Here is a 22,562-nt window from a genome sequence, read left to right as displayed (position 1 = left end):
TCACAAGTTGTACGTGCACACAAAGTTATTAATGGAAAGAACAGCCATAAATCAGCACTAGATGTGTCTAGCCTTGAATAGTTCTTGCAGAATGCACCTGAGCTTCTAGCAGTATGGTAACATTTTCTCCAGTGCATCCCACCCAACTCAAAGCAACACATGGAAACTAAGTGAACTGAAATTATCCCACATCAATAATAAAAAAAAAACATACTCACATTTCTGTTCCAGTTCCCTCATTTCTTCAGGTGGGATTTTCAGTTTGTCGATGTGCTCCTGCAATACACTGGCCCATTTCTGCAAAGAATCCATGATAGTCCAAGGCCTGGCCATGTCTGCCACAAAGACTGCTAATGTGTTGTTTAAATTGTCTGCAGAAACTGCAAACTTAAGAAGGCCTTTGTGATACAGCTCACCATCTAGAATCCATACATTACATCGTGTGTGATCTGTGGAGAGAAACACAGTTAGGATTACCCATACAGATTAAAACACGGGAGCTAGTCAGCCTGGAAAGCTCAACCTTTAGACGATAGACAAAATGCATTGTTATTACAAAAAAAATTGAGCAATATCACAATATTTTGTCACATGTTCAATACATTGGTGAATCAGATTATGGAACTATATCACTGTTACTGGATCAAAATTTGGCAATTCTATTCCTAACAGCACTGCCACTGTCCCGACACTACACGGTCTGCAGTGCTTCAAGATGCAGTACACTACAATCTCCTCTAAGGCAATTAAGGATACACAATAAACACTGATCTAGCCAGTGACACCCACACCAAAGAATAATAAAGGATTTTACAACAATTCAGTTGTTACCTGGTCATCATTACTATCCCCAGCTGTCATGGTAGGATTTGAGCTGATATCTCAAGACGAGACACCTCTGGCCTGCTTGTTAAGTTAAACATCACCCCACCATTCCCAACCAACACTCAACAGTGAAACAAACTTTGCGCGCTCTCTGGTATTCCATCCTATTCCTTATTCAACTGTAAATCTTACACAAATATTTTACATACCTTTGAGATGATTAAAAGGGGAGCAATAGTGAATATATTTGCTTTCTTGAAAAAGTCCAGAACATTTAAAATTAGAGACAGGTATTCAGGAATGATGTCAGGACGCTCATTCATTCAAGAAATGTGGAAGAATGGAACACTCTATCCAAACATCTGTTGAAACTGGAAGTGGGGGGGTCAATTAAACCATTCAAAATTGAGAAATTTAGCTTTTTGTTAGACAAGGCATCAGGATGAGTTAAAATTAAAATATCAGCCAAGATCTAATCTAATAATGCAAGAGGCTAAGTATCAACCAAAATCTTCATGCGCATTTTTAAACATTGACGAATAAATAATGTGTGCATGCACTCTCAGTATTGGTAATAATTTATTAGCTTGAATTAAGTTTTTTTAAACATAAAAGATTAAGGTGAAATGTGGCAAGGGCAGCAAAGTGCAGGTAAGGTTAAAGATCAGCCATATTAACAGGATCATATGACCTAATCCTGTCACTGCGTATGTTTTTTAACGCTGGTTCCCACCTTGTCAGGGTGTTACTGGCTTGTTTGCAGGACTACTGGGGAATTAATTCCTGAAGATGCTGAGAAAAGATGCTGAGAAAAAATGAAGGAAAACAGTGGGTAGCAAGGGTAGCAACATATGGGCCCTAGAAAAGGCTTTGTTATAGGGATATTCCTCTAAATTCTCTGAGAGTTAACAGCAATGCTAACTATATTCGCAGATGAAATACAGTTGAATTTTCTGAGGGGAAAGTATACAACCAGGACATCACCTGCTCATATTACAACCATTGACAAGAATACAATAGCCTGAGGGGAAGGAGGGAACCACCACATCCAGGGAGGTGAAACATGCTGCATACGGGTGTTACCAAAGTCTTAATGCTTGAATTCTCTTGTTAGTGCAGAATTGCTAACTGCAACAAATTAAAGCTTTAAGTATTGGAATCAAGCATCTCAAAATGAATTCTCACCATTATGTACACTTCTTTTAAAAAAAAGCAGAATACAGATTTCAATCTTAGTCAGCAATAAGGCTGATACAGGGTCTGCATTGGATCAACACCATAAAACCACATTCAATGCCATAGCTAGATTATGTTCCAATCTGGAACGTTTACAAGTTGACAGATGCTTAGTGGCAAATGCCAGAGGGACTAAGGTGGCTACTCCCTACTTTAGCCTGGGCAGAGAGTATCAATTTGCTATTCCATTTTAAAAGATATCATAACTGCGTCAGGTATTTTACACTAATGGAAATGACTGTGAACTATGGACGAACATACTCACTCTCAACATAAATCCATATGCAGCCATCAAACGCTGTTCTCAAGACAGATCTGATCTTGAATCTGGGACGTTCATGATGAATTGCTTCATTACTAACTGGTTGATTTTAAATCCCTGATTTTTTATTTTTATCGCTCCACCATGGGCAGCATAGTCTTTAGCAGCTGAAGCTAAGCTCTAGAATGGCCTCCCTAAACGGTTCTCCTCCTCAACTTCCTTTTCATGATCCTTAAAAAGCCTACTGCTTTGAAGAAGCTTTTGACAAACTTTCCCTAATGCCTCGTGTGATTCAGTGTTGAAATTTGGTTTGATGATGCTCCTGTGAAACTTCTTATGGCATTCAGCACAAACAGGGGAGATTCCGGTAATGTCACTTTAGTCAAGGTGAGAAATCTGAGTGATGGCACACCTAGGTATCATCAACAACAAAATACAAAACATGCTGTTGAGTAAACTGTTCCAATAAAAATACCACTTGACACAATGACGACGGTGGAGAGGGAAACCATTAAATCTGTGAGGTTTCATTTCATTCCCTATATTCCTCACCAAAAAAAGCAAAGAATCCTACCATTTGGCAACCCAAATCTGATTAGTATTGAAATGAATTGCAGAGCTTTATCAGCACAGAAACAGGCTATTAAGTACACGTGGATGCAAGACAAAACAATATTTCAAAATCTACCAGCTACTTTCAAAAGGTAAATTTGAACACAACATACTTAACATGATTGTGTTCTCCTACATTAAGCTTCAAGTGATGAAGTTCGTCCATCATTCAAGTACTGAGTCACCATTGCAGTTTGTACTTAAGTTGCAAAAGGAATGCTCTCCTACCAACAATTCCAGAAAGAAACACAAATATTTGAAGAGGTTTATGAGTTGCCTTAAGCCTTTTCATACTGCCACGTTCTACAGCCTGTTTGAGGGTTAATAGCCAGACATGAAGGAATGCTTGAACTTCCTATTATCCACCAACTCGCTGACATGATTTCTATCCCATACATTCCATTACACAAGTGTGGGAAGGGTAATTCGATATATTGCAGTGGCTGGTTTAGAATAGAAACAGACTCCACATGGAGACATGGAATTCAAGTCAGAATAAACAGACAAACAACTCGCATATACGGAAATCATAAGCTTATAAAAAGAGAAACAAAGATTTCTTCCACATCTCCTACCCCAAAAGAAGCTGTTCGCATAACTTATGTCTTCACTACCCTTTCACAAGCCAATTCCAAACAGTTTGGAATACTGGCCAATCCAGGAACATATCAGACTTTCAAAAGAATTTTTTGACTCAATATTACTTGTAGATTTCACTTTTACCAGTGTGCTCCTGCATTTTCTTGTCTGTAGTCATGATCCAATTTAAAATTGTGCTTTCTTGACCCTCAGATTTCCAACTTTCAAAATCTGTCCAGTGATCCTTCTCTATCCCTTCGAAGGGAGAAAGTATCCTTGACGCCTCTCTGATCAGAGTTCAACACTAAACATTTACAACGACTGTTTTCTAAAATACTTTTTTCACATAAAAGTGACTGCAGATGGTAGAAAGTTAGGTAAATAGTTAGGTAGATCTTAATCCTTGAAGGCAGAGTAGATAAAACTAGTGTATTATGTAGCACCTAAATCAGATATACTAAAAAGATACAGCTCCTGAAATAAACTACCTGACGCAAGCTGGATTGACAGCACGTACATTGCACCGGCACTTTGCAGCTGTTGGGTTAGATAGTTTGTTTTGAATGGGGAGAGGTGATCGTCAGTCCTGATTCTGACACCTTATTGCATTTTATAATTTGATACGAATGAAATTGTATATTTACATATCTGCCCAGAACGCCATGGTTCCGATCAACAGCATGCAAAATAATTACTGCTGTCAACTCCAACTCTACAACTGCTCCCATTCTGGCATCTTACACTTTCAGAACTTCCTTTGCCTGTGATTGGTGGCGGTGGTTTCAGCTGTCCAAGTCCTCAGTTCTGGAACTGATAAAACTTTTCACTTGGGCCAGTTCAGTGACTAGCACTGCTGCCTCACAATGTCAGGAACCCAGGTTTGATGCCAGCCTTGGGTGTCTGTGTGGAGTCTGCACATTCTCCCACTGTCTGCGTGGATTTTACTGGGTTTCCTCCCACAGTCCAAAAAATGTGGTTAGGTGGACTGGCCATGCCAAATTGCCTCGTAGTGTCCATGGACATAGAGGCTAGGTGCTATGGCAAATACAAGGTTACAGGGTTAGGATGCAGGCTGTATTTGGGTGGGATGCGCTTCGCAAGTTCATTGCAGACTTGATGAGCTGAATAGCCTCCTTCCGCACTGTAAGAGCTCTGATTTGTCTCTCCTCCTAAGTCACCCCTAAAGGCTACATCTTTTGACCACACTTTGGTTCACTGATGTGAGTTGCCAGATTGATCTTTTAAACAGTCAAACAACCCAGAGCACATCACAAGTTGAATTTGACGTCCGGGTTCAATCAACAGAATGCTGGGGGCAACCATCAACCAGAAACAAACAATCTAGCCACACAAATAATTCAGCATGTCAGAGGCCAGGAATCCTGAACCAAGTTACTCACCTCTTGAATCCCCAAAGCACGTCTGCCATTCACAAAGCACAAGAGTGTGATAGAATAATGCCCATTTTCATGAATGGGTGTAACTCCAACAATACCTGAGAAGCTCAACACCATCGAGGACAAAGCAACCAGCTTATTTGGCACCATATTCACAAGCATTCACTCCCTCCAACAGGAACATTCAGTAGCAGTAGTGTACTACCTACAAGATGCACTGCAGAAATTCACCAAAGCTTCTTCAAAGTGCTTTTCAAACCCACAACTGCTACAAGAACAAACGCTGCAAATACATAGGAACATCTCTGCCTGCAAGTTTCTCTCCAACCATTCACAATTGTGACTTGGGAACAGAGCATATTCCTTCACTATCACAGGGTCAAATTCATGGAACTGCCTAATAGCATGTTGGTCAAAATAGACTACAGTGGTTTAAGGTGGTAGCTCACCAAATTCTCAAGGGCAAGTAGGAATGGGTAATAAATGCTGGCAAAGGAAGGAACAAAGGAAAAGTTTATACATTTGCAGTTACCTAGATAAGAATGATCGAAAACAAAATAAAAAGCCACAGCAGTAAGGTATGGTTCCTAGGACTCATAACGGCACACAAACCAACAGCCACGCTCAGACAACAACTCACCAGAACGAAGGACCCGATACCCAACATGAGCAAGACGAATGTAGTGTACAAAATACCATGCAAGGACTGCACTAAACACTATATAGGACAAACAGGAAGAATACCGGCCACTACAGCGGACAGCTGAAACTGACAACCGGAAACGGCAGGGACAGACCACTATAAACACCGGAGGAAACATCAAAGAAGCGCTTCGCAGGAGGCTCCCAAGCACTGATGATGTCGCCTAGCCAGGGACAAAACGTTTGCAACAAAAACTTCCAGCTCGGCGAACAGAACCACAACAACTAGCACCCGAGCTACAAATCTTCGCACAAACTATGGTTCCAGGAAATAGAAAAGGACAAAAAAAAGCTCAAAGGAGATCAGAGTTGCAGGAATGATCACCATTGGCAAGATGCATTAAAAGCTCCTGACATTGACATTTTTGAAATGATTCGCGTTAGCAGGACGAATGACACCACAGTGTATGCAATTTGCCTCAGACTCAATTAAAGAAAAGGACATCGCCAAGGATGTTGCAATGTAATTTTCATAGCAAAGATTCATAAATCCCATTTAACGTGCATAAAGGAGCCACAGAAGAAATTAATTAGAAGGAAAAATATTGTAGAAATTTCACTTTCTGACTGGAGAAATATTCCTGAGGAATCTAGATAGTAAAAAACAAACCACCCAAAATATTAAAACAAACTGGAGTGGCATAGTAGATAATGGTAAGTTTAGGATTGATGTTAGAATATAATTCTTCACAGAATAGTTGAATCACTAATTAAACTTTCAGATAGAATGAGGAAAGAAAAACCCTGGAATTTAATAAAATTCAATTGTTACAATAAGGAAAGATATCCACAAATGAGTAAATGATGATTGCCCTCTCCATTTATAAAAAAGGCTTTTGATAACAAACCAAAAACAGAATTTCACTTTGAGCCATTGGGAACCAGCAGCTGTACTTCCCCAGAAACTAATTTGAGCTTTTTTTGAAGGCAACTAGCCCTCCTTTGTCCTAAATTGTTCATCCAATTTTATTTTCTGTAGCCTGGAACCCTCCTGGAGTCTGGTTTCCCTGTACCACATGTTCCATTCTGTGCTGGATTGAGTCCTGCCTGACCACTGTTGATTACTCCAACCCTCAAAATGCAAGGGATGTCGAAGTGCGATTCAGCATCCAGCCAGCACCATGCAGCTGACATCAAAGACTGCACAAGTTGGTTGAACCAAAACAGCCCATCATCATAAGCTGCAAGATGATTGCAATACATAAGCACACTACCGTCATGAGGGAGCACTACAACTATATAACCGCATGTAAGAGAAGACATGCCATTCTACAAATAAGATATAGTAGAACTTTACCAGGAGATAGCTTAATCCCCTACTTTATAAGATTCCTAAATAGCACTTAAGTAATGAATGAATTCTACATGATAACATAATCTACTGATGCTTTGTAGTCCATAGACTTTTCATTCGTGTTAATTAAGCAGACCCGCAAATTTACATTTGTATAGCAAAGTATCTTTAACTGTACTTTTTCACTTTACACATTTTAATGATAGTTTCTATGTTATTTATCGTTTCTTGTTTCATTTGCATTCTCATCACAATTCAACACCTGCTACCATGACAATTTTTCAGTAAACCAATTATCATCCAGATATGTAAGTTTTGTGACTAGAGAAGACAGGTGAATGTTGGGTTAAGTCACTTTTCATGACCACATTCAATATTACAAAGAGAATTAAAATATTCTATTCTCCTGCTTCCAAACTCTAAGCACTAACAGATTGATAGTGCCACACAGCAGGAATTTTATTGTTAAATTAGGTTTCCCTCATGATGGACAGGATTAAACTCCCAAAGATATAAACACTAAGTGAAATGGCTCAAAGCATTTCCAGCATGTGCTATGTGGATCAGAAGGGAGTATGTAGCCTGCGTCTTCAATCCTTCATTGTTGCATCTTAATGTACATCTGTCAGCATTACATGAATTATTGCTCAACTAGAATCTATTTTTCATTAGACAAACTTCAAGAGCAACATCTTTCAGAAAGCTATTTTAGGGAGCATAAGAAACAATTCAATACCTATACGTTTGAGAGAATTATGTTTAAGCAACTTACAGAACATTGACTATTTCCTAAGAGTGCTTGCAGGTTGTGGTAAGAATGTCTGATTTTTCTTTCATCCACATCTAAATTTGTTCATAGTTTGATCTGTAGCTTTCAGGTTAAGTGTCAGCTACAATGTCCAGATGCTATCCTTCAAAAGGATAAGATCTTACATGCCTGATCTGATGAATAAAGATCACACATCATGATTGATATACAAGCATAAAAGTTTCAATTTCCTGGACAACACTTGCCTCAAAAATAATATCAAAAAATTCCAATTAATCAATCCATTGCTAGACACCAAAGTGTATTGGTGGAAGGATATTATTAATTTAAATGTTTATCAATAAATAAAGTCTCTTTCACACATGGACATGACAATATTAGACAGTATTAATTATGCATGTAAAAGAACATACACCTAAAAGAGGAGCAATAATATGACAAAATACTGAAGCCAATTTAAAACTGTATTGAGCGCTGTATATCAGCACGGTTTCAACTCAATATTATTGCAGTTTCTCAAACCTACAATGCTTTACTTTGTTAAGTGGATAAGTCCACCATACTATTGGAGCACTTTCCCAGATATCTGCACTTTAAAACACACAAGGCCAAAGATGACAAAAGTTCAAGATACGAAAGGGAAAATGCATAGTAAATCATTATATTTAAGAAACAGCTATAAACAGAATGGAAGATGAAAGGGTGAAAATCCAGATAGACAACTCAATCTGTAAATCAATCTCGCAAATATTCTGAAGGACGTAAGAAATGTGAACATGTGTAAGCAATTCAGCCTCTCAAGCTTGTCTCACCATTCTGCAAGATCATGGCTGACCTGCCTCAACTCCTCATACTCTTCAGAACCTCAATATTTCAAAACTCTAGCTACCTCCTCTAAATAGTTTGTGATCATCACCGTGGGTGGCACGGTGGCACAGTGGTTAGCACTGCTGCCTCACAGCGCCAGAGACCCGGGTTCAATTCCCACCTCAGGCGACTGACTGTGTGGAGTTTGCACGTTCTCCCAGTGTCTGCGTGGGTTTCCTCCGGGTGCTCCGGTTTCCTCCCACAGTCCAAAAATGTGCAGGTCAGGTGAATTGGCCATGCTAAATTGCCCGTAGTGTTAGGTAAGGGGTAAATGTAGGGGTATGGGTGGGTTACGCTTCGGCGGGTCGGTGTAGACTTGTTGGCTGTTTCCACACTGTAATGTAATCTAATCTAATCTAAAAAAACCTCTGTGGGGTAAAAAATTTCAGATATTTCCCATGTTCTGGAAAAGATATTCCTTAGCATCTTTCTCAACATCTAAAGCAGAAATTGCTGGACAAACTCAGGTTTGGCAGCAACTGTGGACAGAGAATCATAGTTAACGCTTTGAGTCCAATAACCCTGAGGCAGTCAATCCTAGTGACATTTTATAAATTTCTACTTTGGAAATAGATCCAGTCTGCTTCAACGTTTGAGTACAGACAGACTCTAACCTCACCTTTAATGCATTATCTGAGCTAGGATGTCACTTTTTTTCTGAAAGAGCCTTAAGTTATCTCAGGAATGTGACTTGAAAGAAGCTCTGAGATTTACACATTAATCATTCTAAGTGATCAAGACTGAACAGCAACAGTTAGGTTTGTTCAATACATCGCATCAGTTGATGACACTGATCTTTTGCTATAAATCCTATTCCTAGGAATCTGCCCCACAAACTACTTGATGAAGGAGCAGCATTACAGAAGCTTGTACTTCCCAATAAACCTGTTGGACTATAACTACGTTGAGTGATTTTTAACTAGAGATGTACTCGAAGTTCCATAAGCTACAGGGTAAGAGCTAAAAGGTGGGGTTTGGCTGCATGGGTCAAGTGGCCCACTTTCTGGATTAGTGGTGCTGGAAGAGCACAGCAGTTCAGACAGCATCCAAGGAGCTTTGAAATTGACATTTCGGGCAAAAGCCCTTCATCAGGAATAAAGGCAGTGAGCCTGAAGCGTGGAGAGATAAGCTAGAGGAGGGTGAGGATGGGGAGAAAGTAGCATAGAGTACAATGGGTGAGTGGGGGAGGGGATGAAGGTGATAGGTCAGGGAGGAGAGGGTAGAGTGGATAGGTGGAAAAGGAGATAGGCAGGTAGGACAAGTCCGGACAAGTCATGGGGACAGTACTGAGTTGGAAGTTTGGAACTAGGGTGAGGTGGGGGAAGGGGAAATGAGGAAACTGTTGAAGTCCACATTGATGCCCTGAGGTTGAAGTGTTCCAAGGAGGAAGATGAGGCGTTCTTCCTCCAGGCGTCTGGTGGTGAGGGAGCGACGGTGAAGGAGGCCCAGGACCTCCATGTCCTCGGCAGAGTGGGAGGGGAAGTTGAAATGTTGGGCCACGGGACGGTGTGGTTGATTGGTGCGGATGTCCCAGAGATGTTCCCTAAAGCGCTCTGCTAGGAGGCGCCCAGTCTCCCCAATGTAGAGGAGACCGCATCGGGTGCAACGGATAAAATAAATGATATTGGTGGATGTGCAAGTAAAACTTTGATGAATGTGGAAGGCTCCTTTCGGGCCTTGGATAGAGGTGAGGGAGGAGGTGTGGGCGCAGGTTTTACAGTTCCTGCGGTGGCAGGGGAAAGTGCCAGGATGGGAGGGTGGGTTGTAGGGGGTGCGTGAACTGACCAGGTAGACACGGAGGGAACGGTCTTTGCGGAACGGTCCCGAGGGAGTACTGGAGAACAAAAGGACATTGGTGTCCAAATCCATAGATCCCTGAAGGATCCACGAACTGCGGTCTCTAAAGAAGGAGGCCATCTGGTGTGTTCTGTGGTGGAACTGGTCCTCCTGGGAGCAGATACGGCAGAGGCGGAGGAATTGGGAATACGGGATGGCATTTTTGCAATAGGTAGGGTGGGAAGAGGTGTAATCCAGGTAGCTGTGGGAGTCGGTGGGTTTGTCAAGTGGCCCACTTGACTCCTTACATTTTCCACAAACAGGTCTTAGCCTAAGTTTTGGATGACCTGAAATTTACAAAGGGTACAATATGAGAGAGGAATGTTGGAAAAGTCAAGTCTGAAGCTAATGACAGCACGGATGAGAGCTTCAGAAGCAAACGGTCTGAAGCAGGGGCAACATCAAAAAATGGAAATATGTAATGCTCATATGGAATAGGCAGTTGGAGCTCATCTCAGGGTTAAACATGGTGCAAGGATTATGAAAAGCTTGGTTCAGTAAGACTGCTGGGTGAAGGAACCAAGATAGTCATAATGGCGCAGCTTTGGCCTTCCCAATGTGTAGTTGCTGAACATTCCTGCTCAACCAGTATTGGACGTCAGACAAGAATTCAGACAATTTAGCCAGTGGAGAGGTGGAGAAAGATAACTGTGACTTGGAGCTGTGCACTGTCAGCGCCGACACAAACCCGAACATGTTTTTGGATGCTGTTGCCAAAGTGTGGCATGCAGCAAGAAAAAGGATGACATAAAAGCAAGATGCTTAAAGGATACCTGTTACGACATGGGTTAAACCCCTCTGCTAATTTAAACCGGACACACAGAAGCTCACCTCGCGCCGTAATCTGTTACATTTTGAGGCAAAGAATTATCCCAGATTTCATTTATACTAAAAATTAACAAATTTATTCTTGAAGTGAAAGAGAGAACGTTAACCAACTATTTACAACTCCTTTCTTTTAAATCCATCATTTACCTCCCACTCTATAATACTAGCCCAATAAAAAAAACCCAATTAAGATTTAGAAAAAAAAATTACGTTTCAAAACGACCTTCCTCCCGTTGACCTTCGGTCTTCTGCTGCACAATGTTACTTATGGACAGGTACCTTTCAAAGAGCTATTTGGCTAGCAGTCTGTACTTGTTGGTACTTGGCAGCTTTCCCTCTCACTATTCAAAATATCTGATTTTATACCCCAAAACATCGGATCATTTCATTAGGTTTGATGTCATCAAAACAATAAATTCAATTTCGATTGGATTTTGGTATCTGGGGCATAATTTAAACTGATGGGCCAAATTGGAATTTGTTTTTGTTCCATGGCAACACAATACCAGCTATTTGTTTCAACTAAGTATTACATTTTTACTTTGTCCAGTACTGTGCGCTTTTGGTCAGTCCTTGCTAGCTTCCTTTGTCTTAAAAGGTACAGTACACACCTACACCTTCATAACACACCAGGCTAAGTTTCCAACAGCTTAAAAGCAACCTTTAATATACAAACCCTGTCTCGAGTCAGTAAAGTAGTTTTTCAGGCAACAGCGATCAGAGAATTGTAATGAAACTAGCACTCAGTAATTGTTCAGATCAAACCCTCTCTTGCCCTTAGTTTAAATTCCAATTCTTAAATAATAATGTCTTTAAAAAATTGCATCTATTGGTAACCATATTAGTAAACCATCCCAAAGTACTTCAAAAGGAACAATTATCAAACCTACATTCAGACAAATAAATGAGGACAATCCAAACAGGAGGCCAAAGATTTTAGGAGGGAGGTTTAAAAGATTGTCTTCCTGGAAAAGAGGTAGAGGGGCAGAAAATCTGGGTTGGGGCAGCACAGGGACAATTCCAGTGCTCCAAGTGTCAGCATCTGAAGGCACAGCTGCCAATCGTGAACTGATAAGAAGCGGAGACAGGAAAAGAAGGGCTTATGCCCGAAACGTCGATTCTCCTGTTCCCTGGATGCTGCCTGACCTGCTGCGCTTTTCCAGCAACACATTTCCAGCTCTGATCTCCAGCATCTGCAGACCTCACTTTCTCCTCAAAGAAGCGGAGACATACAAGAGGCTAAAACTGAAGGGAGCATGGGATGGTTGGAAGGCAAAATGTCTACAAGAGATGAAAGTGATAGGGTCAAAGTCATAGAAGTCTGCTCCAAGTCCTCGAAAGAACCATCGACCTTGTTCCTCGTCTCAGCCAGTAAATTCATCTTTTTTAAGCATTCAGTCAATTTCACTTTCAAAGTTATCACTGAATCTGCATCCACCACCCCTTCCATGTACAGCATTCCAGCTCATAACTCGCCACATGAAAACCTTTCCTCATGTTGCTTCTGGTGCTTTTGCCAATCGTATCGCCTGGTTACTGACCCTCTGTCACTGAAAACAGCTGTGCCACACTTACCCCTTCAAAACTCAAGATTTGTTACATTGCTCTCAAATCTCCACTCAAGTTTCCAGAGTCTTTGTATGCAGTCCAGTAGCAGTTAATCAATCTCCAGTACACACTCTAAGGCCTGAGATTCTTGTGAAAACGCAAGGCCCAGAACTGGACAGCAGACTCCAGCTGAGGCTGGGGTAGATTTCTTTCTAAAATGTTCAGCCAGTTTTCTTGACCCATACTCCTCAACTAAAGTGAATATCTTTAAAGAGCCTTTCATCTCATCCTGTCACTTCAAAAAAAAAATTGTCCATGTATACACTCAGGAAATGAATTCTTAAGTACAGGCTGACAGGTAATGACAGGTCACTGTATACTGCACCAAATAGTACTATTTACTGCAATTTTAAAAAGAATGCAGGAACAGAGATACCTGTGGAATTACCCAAGTCTTTGAAGTAGGCAAGATAAGCTGAATATGGACATTAAACTTTAAATTAATATGACTAGCTAAGAATGAGTTTCATCCTAAGATCTGAAGGCATTTCCGAGGTATGATCAGAAATAGATGGACACCCAGTCAAAGGAAGAGGCATTAAGAGGTGTATCCATAAACATGGGAAAGATGAATTTTAAGGAAGAGCATAGAAGATGGGAAGCAGTGATGGTGTGTGGTTGAAGGCAACGGGTCAAGGGGTTTATGGTGCTGCAAGTCAGATTGGCAGGGCTTATGCCTTGAAGTGATCTAGGCAAAAGAGAATCTTACATTAGGGTGCTGAGAGATCAGGAGCCAATGAACATGAATGAGGGCTCACCTATGTGAGCAGGACAGGATGTAGGACCAGAGTTTCAGGTGAGCTGAACTTTAGAGCATGCACTGGCTGAGAAGTCCTCAGGACAGTACAGGAATAGTTGAATCTGCAGATGACTAAAGAATGGTTGAAGTTTTCAGCAGAAGCCTTGAAACAGGAGCTTAAGTGCACGATGTTGTGTAAATCAATTAGGCTGCCTTTGTAGCAGAGAGGATATGGAGTCCAAAGCTCAGTTTTATTGGCCAGAATGAAACAACCTTTCACATTCAGCTCAGCCACTCAGACAGCGAATACCTCAATCTCGACCAAAAACCAGAACACTTAAAGCAGCATTTTATCAGTAATACACATTCAAGCTAAATTATATATGGAAGTCCTGTACTCGTTATCTATTGATTATATTCTAACTTGATCCTTACTATGGGTGTCCATATGTCAATCCCCAAACTCAATTATGTCCCAGTTTATCTCCTGGCTCTTTAGCATGTATATCATTTAAGCAGTCATGAATGAATTAAAATGTACGGAAATAAAATACTGCAAAGAACTTTAGATGGCACCTACAAACAAAACTCTAGTACACAATTCCACAATAACTGCACCATAGGGGCATGGAACACACGGCCTGCAACAGTATAGTCTCGCCCACTTTAAGGGCATTGAAATGGTCATTGGACAGGCATGTGGATGAGAATGGAACAGTGTAGGTTAGATGGGTTTCCAAATTAGTTCCACAGGTCGGCACAACATCGAGGGCCAAAGGGCCTGTCCTGCGGTGTAATGTTTTATGCTCTCTCAGAACCAGGTTTGTGGAAATGATTGATGAAGCCAACTAGATTGTCTGAACAAAATGAATAGCAAAAGGCCTAGAACAGCTTTCCAATCAGCATTACTTTGAGGCAACATCACAGCAATCTTACTTTCACAAATTATACATTTTATAATAATTTTGAATTATTTCTTCCCCACCGAGGGAATGATTCTTACTGTTGTCTAGTTCCACCATCAGCAAGTTTCCAGATTTTCAGGATGTAATTGAGTTAGATATGATCGCATGAACAAACCCAAACCTGCCCTCATTACAGCCAAATACAAACAACTTTCCATTAACCAACAAGAATATTATTTAATGGGAGCACTCGAACTGTTAAAATCATCTCAGTGGGAATCAAATCTTTCACCTTTTTCATCTTGATAGACTTGTGTAACAATGCATGGTGAGCAACTCAGAGACCCAGAACATTTATAGAAAACAATTCACCATCCAGCGCTCTGTCACACAATTGAATATTATTAATCTTAGCAATGACAAAATCTTAAGTTTTCACAACAAACGGTGGCACTGAAAAGATGCTCTCACTTGATACAGGTAAGTAGTCAAAAACAGAATTCCACTTAAAACAGTACAAAAAAAAAAGGGAAAATAACAAAGCTCTCATAACACAATGTGCAGATATCATTCTGGATTACACATTGGTTTGTACCCATTTCAGACACATTCCAAACGTAACCATCTGCAATGAAAAACATCAACGTGCACACACCACTTTCTTTGCCACTTCAAAACAAAAGTTTATCTGACACAGTTCAAAACAAATTTAATTGGTTGGTTGATCACTGCTTCAGTTATAGTCAAATCACACATTTTCTAGCTCTACCTCTGAAACACACAAACTTCAAGGATAACCATTTTCAAGATATTCCAAGTGGCTTAGCAAGTGCATCTCAACAGTTTACATCTTAGGAACGTCTGGGTTTACTCAGAATCCCTACAGTATAGAAGTAGGCCATTAGGGCCATCACGTCCAGACCAACCTTCTGAAGAGCATCCCACCAAGATTCACCCCCTATCCCATTCCTGTAACCAGGCATCTCCCATGGCTAATCCAGTTAACCTACACATTCCTAGATTTATGGACAATTTAGTACAGCCAACCCACCTAACCTGCATTGAGAGTGTGGTGCTGGAAAAGCACAGCAGGTCAGGCAGCATCCGAGGAGCAGGAGAATCAATGTTTCAGCTGTAAGCCCTTCAACAGGAATCATGCCTGAAACATCGATTCTCCTGCTCCTCGGATGCTGCCTGACCGCTGTGCTTTTCCAGCACTACACTCTCGACTCTGATCGCCAGCTTCTGCAGTTCCCTCTCTCCTAACCTGCATGCCTTTGGACTGTGGAAGGACACCAATGGAATCCCATGCAGACACGGGTAGAACGTGCAAATTCCGCACAGTCATCAGATGGTGGAACCAAACCCAAATCCCTGCCGCTGTAAGGCAGCACTCAGCCACCATGCCATCCTAAGGTCCACCTACAGGTCAGTTTGTTTTTTGCCACTTGAAGACAATATTTGTTGAGCCACAGGTGGGCAGGCAGGGAGATTGGATTGATGCAGAGAAGTGAGAGAAACCATTTTGATTAGAGTTTCCCAATAGTGACTTGCATAAAAAAAACTAAACACCTTTCAACCACCAGATCAGCTCATATTTCAGCATTTAAACTCACTTCACTGGGTGAAAATAAAAAAAGGTAAATAACAAGAATAAAATTAACATGTGGTAGAATGACATCACACACCAAATCAAATTCTGCTGTGATGCGCTTCTAACCCAATCCCTCATATAACACAGCAGCACTTGACACACAGACACACAATCATCATGCTGTTTTTAACAGATGACTCACTGACCATCTCTGTCTTCATCATGTATATTTAGATACAAATACTCCAATCCTCTCCCTTTCTTGTAGTGCTCTGCACCCTGGAGTTTGGCCATAAGTGTTGTCTTGCCTGAGCCATCTTCACCTACAGAGAGAGTTAGCATTCATTAGCAGTCATTGAAAGGCAATAGCTGCATTACAGAAACAATAAACAAACTGCAGGAACAGCAAAATCAGCAGGCTGATACAAATAGCCCTGCCCAATACACAAGGCACAATGTTTCAAGAAAATCATATTGGATTCTGCTTCTCTCTCCACTGAAGCAGCTAGATCTGAGTTTTTACAGCATTCATTTCTAATTACAGAAGGCAGTGATTACATATTTCAAAAAAGTCTGCTTTAATTACACATACAGCACAGAAATTATGCTTTTAAAGAAAAGCTAGTTTAAGAGACACCAACTCATCATGTAACATCATTTGTTCCTCACTGCAAACATTTGGTTTTATTACAGAAATGGAGACAACTGCTTGACATTGTGACAGCACAAAATACCTTCAGACCCATAAAGCAGAAGCTTTGATGTTTAGCACATTGCAATTATTTCACATTATTCTATTTGACACAGACTTACCTAATACAAGGATATTTTTCCCGGTGGGTAATTTGGATCGAGAGCGGGTGGACACTTCACTCAGGATAGATGTCCTGCAGACATAGAAGAGATATCAGGTGAAAACAGACTTTTTGTAAATCAACGTGGTTAAAGATGTGATGTCACAAATCTGGAGCAGATGAGACTTGAACCTGTGCTCCAGATTGGGGCATTACTACTGCACCACAACAGCCCTTTAGGGGGGGGGGGGAAGAGAAATAGTTCATTTAATTCAGGTCACCAGCAACCCCAGTTTCATTAACTCTTTTCCTGGGCCCTACATTCTATACCTCGCTGCTTCGAGAATGCCTACTCGTTTGACTAAGCATTTGGGACATCAATGAACACGGCTCAGAGTTAAGTTTGCTTTCTGATGTCCCCGTGGAGGGTTTTCCCTTCAGTGGGTGGGGAAGAGGAGGGGAAAGACAGAGTACACGGCGCTGTATAAATAAAGGTGGCTTGTTGTTAGAAACCAAGACAGAGGTTTTTTTTGGGTGGTGGGCGGGAAGAAGAGAGAGGTGTGCAGACATCAAAACCAAAGCCTGCCCGCCCGCGGCCTGTGTCTCCGGGGAGATGGACTGAGAGGAAACGGGAGGGAGAAGGGCCCGCCCGCCTAGCCGGCCCGGGCGGGCGCTGGGGAGGGAGGAAACCCGCCCAGTGCCCTCCTGGACAGGAGAAGGATACAGAGAGAAACCGTCCCACCTCAGCACGGTCTCCCCCTCCCCGCCACCTACCAGAGGTTGTGGCCCTCATCCTCTTCAGCTGCCTCTTGCCCCTCTGCCGCTCCGCCCAGAACCTTCCTCTCCCCCACAGGCGCCATCTTGGCCACTGAGCCACGGCCGAGGACCCGGATCAATGACGTCAGGCGTCCGGCAGGACCCCGCCCCTGGAGGAAGGAGGGGACCGTGGCTGCCGCCTGAGGGAACAACAACAAGGCTGCACATGAAGTCAGAGCTCCATTCTAATTCATTCCCGAAACCCTAACACACGGGTTAATATTTATTTTTGTTTTTCTGTTAACAGTTCAGGCGCTGGTAGGGGTTCAGCCACAACCAAGAGCGTGTGGGTGGGGGGTAAAGTCAGGTGTTTTACGGTAATGTGAGGTGACTGACAGCTCTCTCCGGCTGCTCCTGACAGCGTGTTTATGATCATTTATTGTTTAACGACTCGCCTTGCGCGGCCACGGCGCCAGGGTCACGTGTGAGGTCCGCGGTGACGTCACACGTCGCGCGACGTCATCCCCATGAATAGCGCCGAACACGTCACCTCTGGTGACGTTTTGGAGATGACGTCATCTCTCGCGGGGCGTGTCATCCAAGAGTGGAACACGTGACAGGGTCTGGAGTGGAGGCGGGAAAATGTAACAAAGTGTCACACCATTCAAGGCTACTGGCCATGTGCAGGAAAATAGGAGCACTGCAGGTATTAGTGACAGCATTACTGACCGGATGGGCTGAAGAGCCTCTTCTACACTGTATGATTCTGTGCTTTCCCCTGTACCACTGCTCACCATTTCTGTCAAAGTAGTCATCCTGGGATCTTTTATTCCTCCGATGGGATCTTTGGTTCTGTTTAGAATCCGGTCAGAACTCATCTGGTTCCCAACACCAGCTATGTCAACTGTGGGTCCACTATGTAACACGGAGGATTTACAGTGCAGAAGGAGATCTTTCAGCCTATCCTGGCTACGTCGGCTCATTGAAGGGCACCATTAACCAGTGCCTATCTCTTGCTTTTAACCTAATGTTAGAAACGAAAATCGCTTCTCAATAATCGCTCTAGACAAATTCAGGAAAACAAAGTTTTATTAACAAGTCTGCAGAGTTGGGCACCCTTGAACGACAAAAAGGCGCGCTGAGGCTTACAAAGTCTCCCATTATATACAGTACAAGTCCCTCCCCTCCTTGGCTCTAACGAGCCATGAGGTTCACATTCTTAAAAACATCATTATTCTCCAATTTACACTCTTATCAACAAAGTCTGCAACAAATGTCTTCAGAGTCTCTAAAGTTGTTGTTTTTCTCACCCTGTAGTCTTATCAGTCAAAGACTTATTCTTCTCTGTCCGTGCTAGCGGCCTTATCAATCTGTAGCAGATGTCTCTCGAGTCGTTTCCCTATCCTGGAGTCTTATCAGTCAAGGACTCATCCTTCCCTGCCTGTGTTAATGGTTTCATCAATCAAGGGCCTGTTTGTTTTTTTACTCTGCTCACAAATTGTCAGCATTCTGCGCAATTTAAACTATTCTACTTTTGAGTATATAAAATGTTATAGAAAAGAAACAAAAGTTTTGTCTTTTATTATAGATCAGTCTGTGGTCCAGGCACATCTTAAAGTTTAAACCGAAATTACCTCTCACACCTAACCTTTGCATGCTATTTCTATCCAAATGGCCATCCAGTGCCCCACTTGCTGAACCTGCCTCCACCATATTTCCAGGCACTGCATTCCACATCCTAACTACTCAGTGTGAAAAAGTATTTCCTTGCCTCAGCCTTACATTTTTAGATTATTTTAAAATATTCCCTCGAGTCCTTGTTCCTTTTGCAAGTGGGAACATGTTGTCCCTACGTACTCTGTCAGATCAGCCTTTTTTACTTCCCAGAGAATAACCTCAATTTCTTCAAGCTATCCTCTAAGACCAAAGTCTAGATGAAACCGTCCTGGTTCAGGAGGGCAGGTGGGATAGGCAATAAATGTTGCCCATGTCAGTGTTGTCCACATCTCATGAAAGGCAATTATACAACTGCACTTATAAATTGTACAACACCAGATTATCGACTAACAGGTTTAGGTGGAAGGAGCGGTGATTTGAAAGCTAGTGCTTCCAAATAAACCTGTTGGACTATAACCTGGTGTTGTGTGACTTTTAACTTTGTGCACCCCAGTCCGACACGGGCACCTCCAAGTCATGACTTATAAATTAGGAAAAGTAGCCACTCAAACCTGCTCTGCCATTCAATAAGAACATGCCTCCACCATGGGTGCTGGGGAAAAAATAAGCACTACCGCACTTAGGTGGTAAAGAGAAAAAAAAAAGAACATGCCTCATCTGATTACTCCATATTTCCACCTACCCCTGAGACACGGGCACCTCCAAGTCATGACTTATAAATTAGGAAAAGTAGCCACTCAAACCTGCTCTGCCATTCAATAAGAACATGCCTCATCTGATTACTCCATATTTCCACCTACCCCTGATGATCTTGCTTCACAACAATCTATTTCTGCCTTACTACTCATCACCTTTAGAGGAAGAGAGTTCCAAAGACTAAAGTTTTACCTCATCTCTGTCTTAAATGGGCGATCCTTATTTTAAACAGCTCTAAATTCCTCAAAAAGAGGAATTATCTTTTCCACATCCAATCTGTCAAAGTTCCTAGTTAAGGAGCCCTAACAAAACTGGAGTCAATAGGAATCAAGGGAAAGAACTCTCAGCAGGTATGAGTTATCCCTGACACATAGGAAGATGGTTGTAGTTGTAGGAGGTCAGTCACTGCAAACTCCAAAACATCACAGCAGGAGTTCCTCAGGTTTCTGCAATAAATGTATCCCAACCAGAAATGCTCATGTCCCATCAGTGAAAACAAGCCAGTCCAACCCTTCTTAATAAGATAACCCAGCCACATTTAGGTTAGGCTAGTAATTATCAATCAAAACACCAAAACTTGAGTCATGTGAGTAATTCTCAAAGCAAGTCTAACACAAAGCCCTAAGGGGATATCAGGACATAAGACCAGAGGTTTGGTTAAAGTGATGGATTTTAAGTAATGATATGAAGTGTGAGGATGAGGCAGAGGTTTAAAAGGTGAATTCCAGACCTCTGGGCTCTTCACTGTTTACTCCTTGTTGTTATGGCACCGTCTACAAGTCCCACCTCCTCATGTCCCTCAGGTAGCCATTATTCATGTCTACTCTTCAATGGCGGATGATTCAGGCTGTTATACTGTCATAGAATCATAGAAATGTCTCTATGGAAACAGACCCTTCAGTCCAACTTGTCCTTGCCGACCAGATATTGAATTGAATTTATTGTCACGTGTACCGAGGCACAGTGAAAAGCTTTGTCTTGTGAGCAACACAGGCAGATCACAGAGTTAAGTAGCATAGATAAGTAGATAATAGGTAAACAACAGCAAAAACAAAAACACAGGTACAGGTGAATGTTAAGAGTTTAAGAGTCCATTCAGTATCCTAACAACAGGCAGGTAGAAACTGTTTTGAAACCGGCTGGTGCATGTCTTTAGGCTTCTGTACCTTCTCCCCGATGGTAGAGGTTGTAAAAAAACATTGCCAGGGTGGGACGGATCTTTGGGAATGTTGGTGGCCTTTCCATGACAGCGGGGCCTGGTAGATGGATTCTATAGATGGGAGGTTGGCCTTTGTGATTGTCCGGGCTGAGTTCACCACTCTCTGTAACCATCTCCGATCTTAAATGGTACAGTGGCCATTCAGTATCAGGACCAGGTAGTGATACATCCAGACAGAATGCTCTTGATGGCGCACCTATAAACATTGGCAAGGGTATTTGCCATCATGCCAACTTTCCTCAGCTGCCTGAGGAAGAAGAGACGTCGTTGGGGCTTGGTAACCAGTGAGTCCACCTGAAGAGTCCAAGAAAGCTTGTTGTTGATGACCACTCCCAGGAGCTTGACACTCTCCACTCATTCCACCTGTGTGCTGTTAATGTATAGGGGGACATGAATAACATCCCGCCGAAAGTCAATAATGAGTTGCTTACTTTTGCTGGCATTGAGAGCTAGGTTGTTCTCAGTGCACCATTTTCCCAGGTCTTCCATCTCCCATCTGTAGTCTGAAGATGAGGCGCTCTTCCTCCAGGCGTCGTGTTGCCATGGTCTGGCGATGGAGGAGGCCAAGGACCTGCATGTCCTTGGCGGAGTGGGAGGGGGAGTTAAAGTGTTCCGCCACGGGGCGGTTAGGTTGGTTGGTGCAGGTGTATCTGGAGGTTAGTGGGGTGGTAGGTGAGGACCAGTGGGGTTCTGTTCTGGTGGCGATTGGAGGAGCAGTGTTCAAGGGCGGAGGAGCGGGAAGTGGAGGAGATGTGGTGGAGAGCATTGTCAACTACGTCTGAGGGGAAATTGCGGTCTTTGAAGAAGGAGGCCATCTTGCAAGGATGCCTTCCTTGAAGAAGCTCTCTTCCTCCCTCTACAAGAATTTCAGTGAGTCCCTTTCTCACTGCACCTCCCAAGTCATCCACAGCCACATCTCCTTCCTCAGCATCTGTCTACGGAACCGAATGACCCCACATGGACTCCAGACTACATTCAGACCAACAAAATTTGGACCCAACCAGGACAACCAGTACCTACAACAAATCCGAAGCCTCCAGCACTGCTGCCGCGACATTGACTGCCTCTACCTGTCCACCCGTCTCACCGACTCCAACCTCTCACCCTCGCAACATGCAGCCCTCTACTCCCTCTGCTCCAACCCCAACCCACTATCAAACCGGCAGGCAAGGGAGGCGCGGAGGTAGTTTGGCGCACCAATCTTTACATTGCTGAGGATAAACGCCAGCTCGCGGACACCTCCTCCTACTGCTCTCTTGACCATGACCCCCACCTCCCACCACCAAACCATCATCTCCCAGACCATCCATAACCTCATCACCTCAGGGGATCTCCCATCCACCGCCTCCAACCTCATAGTCCCACAA

General features: G+C 42.6%; 1 protein-coding gene across 1 annotated transcript in view; it reads right to left on the bottom strand.

The window, feature by feature from the left end:
- dync1li2 (dynein, cytoplasmic 1, light intermediate chain 2) overlaps positions 1 to 17,766 on the bottom strand; it is an 81,157-nt gene extending 63,391 nt beyond the window's left edge. Inside the window, exons 1-4 of the mRNA XM_043706535.1 lie at positions 17,622 to 17,766; positions 16,867 to 16,940; positions 16,260 to 16,376; positions 219 to 449 (exon numbers count right to left, since the gene is read on the bottom strand). Coding sequence (XP_043562470.1) covers positions 219 to 449; positions 16,260 to 16,376; positions 16,867 to 16,940; positions 17,622 to 17,707 — 508 coding nt within the window. The 5' untranslated portion in view covers positions 17,708 to 17,766. The remainder of the gene's footprint in view (positions 1 to 218; positions 450 to 16,259; positions 16,377 to 16,866; positions 16,941 to 17,621) is intronic.
- Between the last annotated feature and the right edge of the window lie 4,796 nt (positions 17,767 to 22,562).

This window comes from Chiloscyllium plagiosum, chromosome 17 (assembly GCF_004010195.1).
Source record: "Chiloscyllium plagiosum isolate BGI_BamShark_2017 chromosome 17, ASM401019v2, whole genome shotgun sequence".
In the NCBI taxonomy this organism is placed as follows: Eukaryota; Metazoa; Chordata; class Chondrichthyes; order Orectolobiformes; family Hemiscylliidae; genus Chiloscyllium; species Chiloscyllium plagiosum.
Note: the sequence above shows the minus strand (reverse complement) of the source record. Positions and strands in the feature narration are given on the sequence as shown.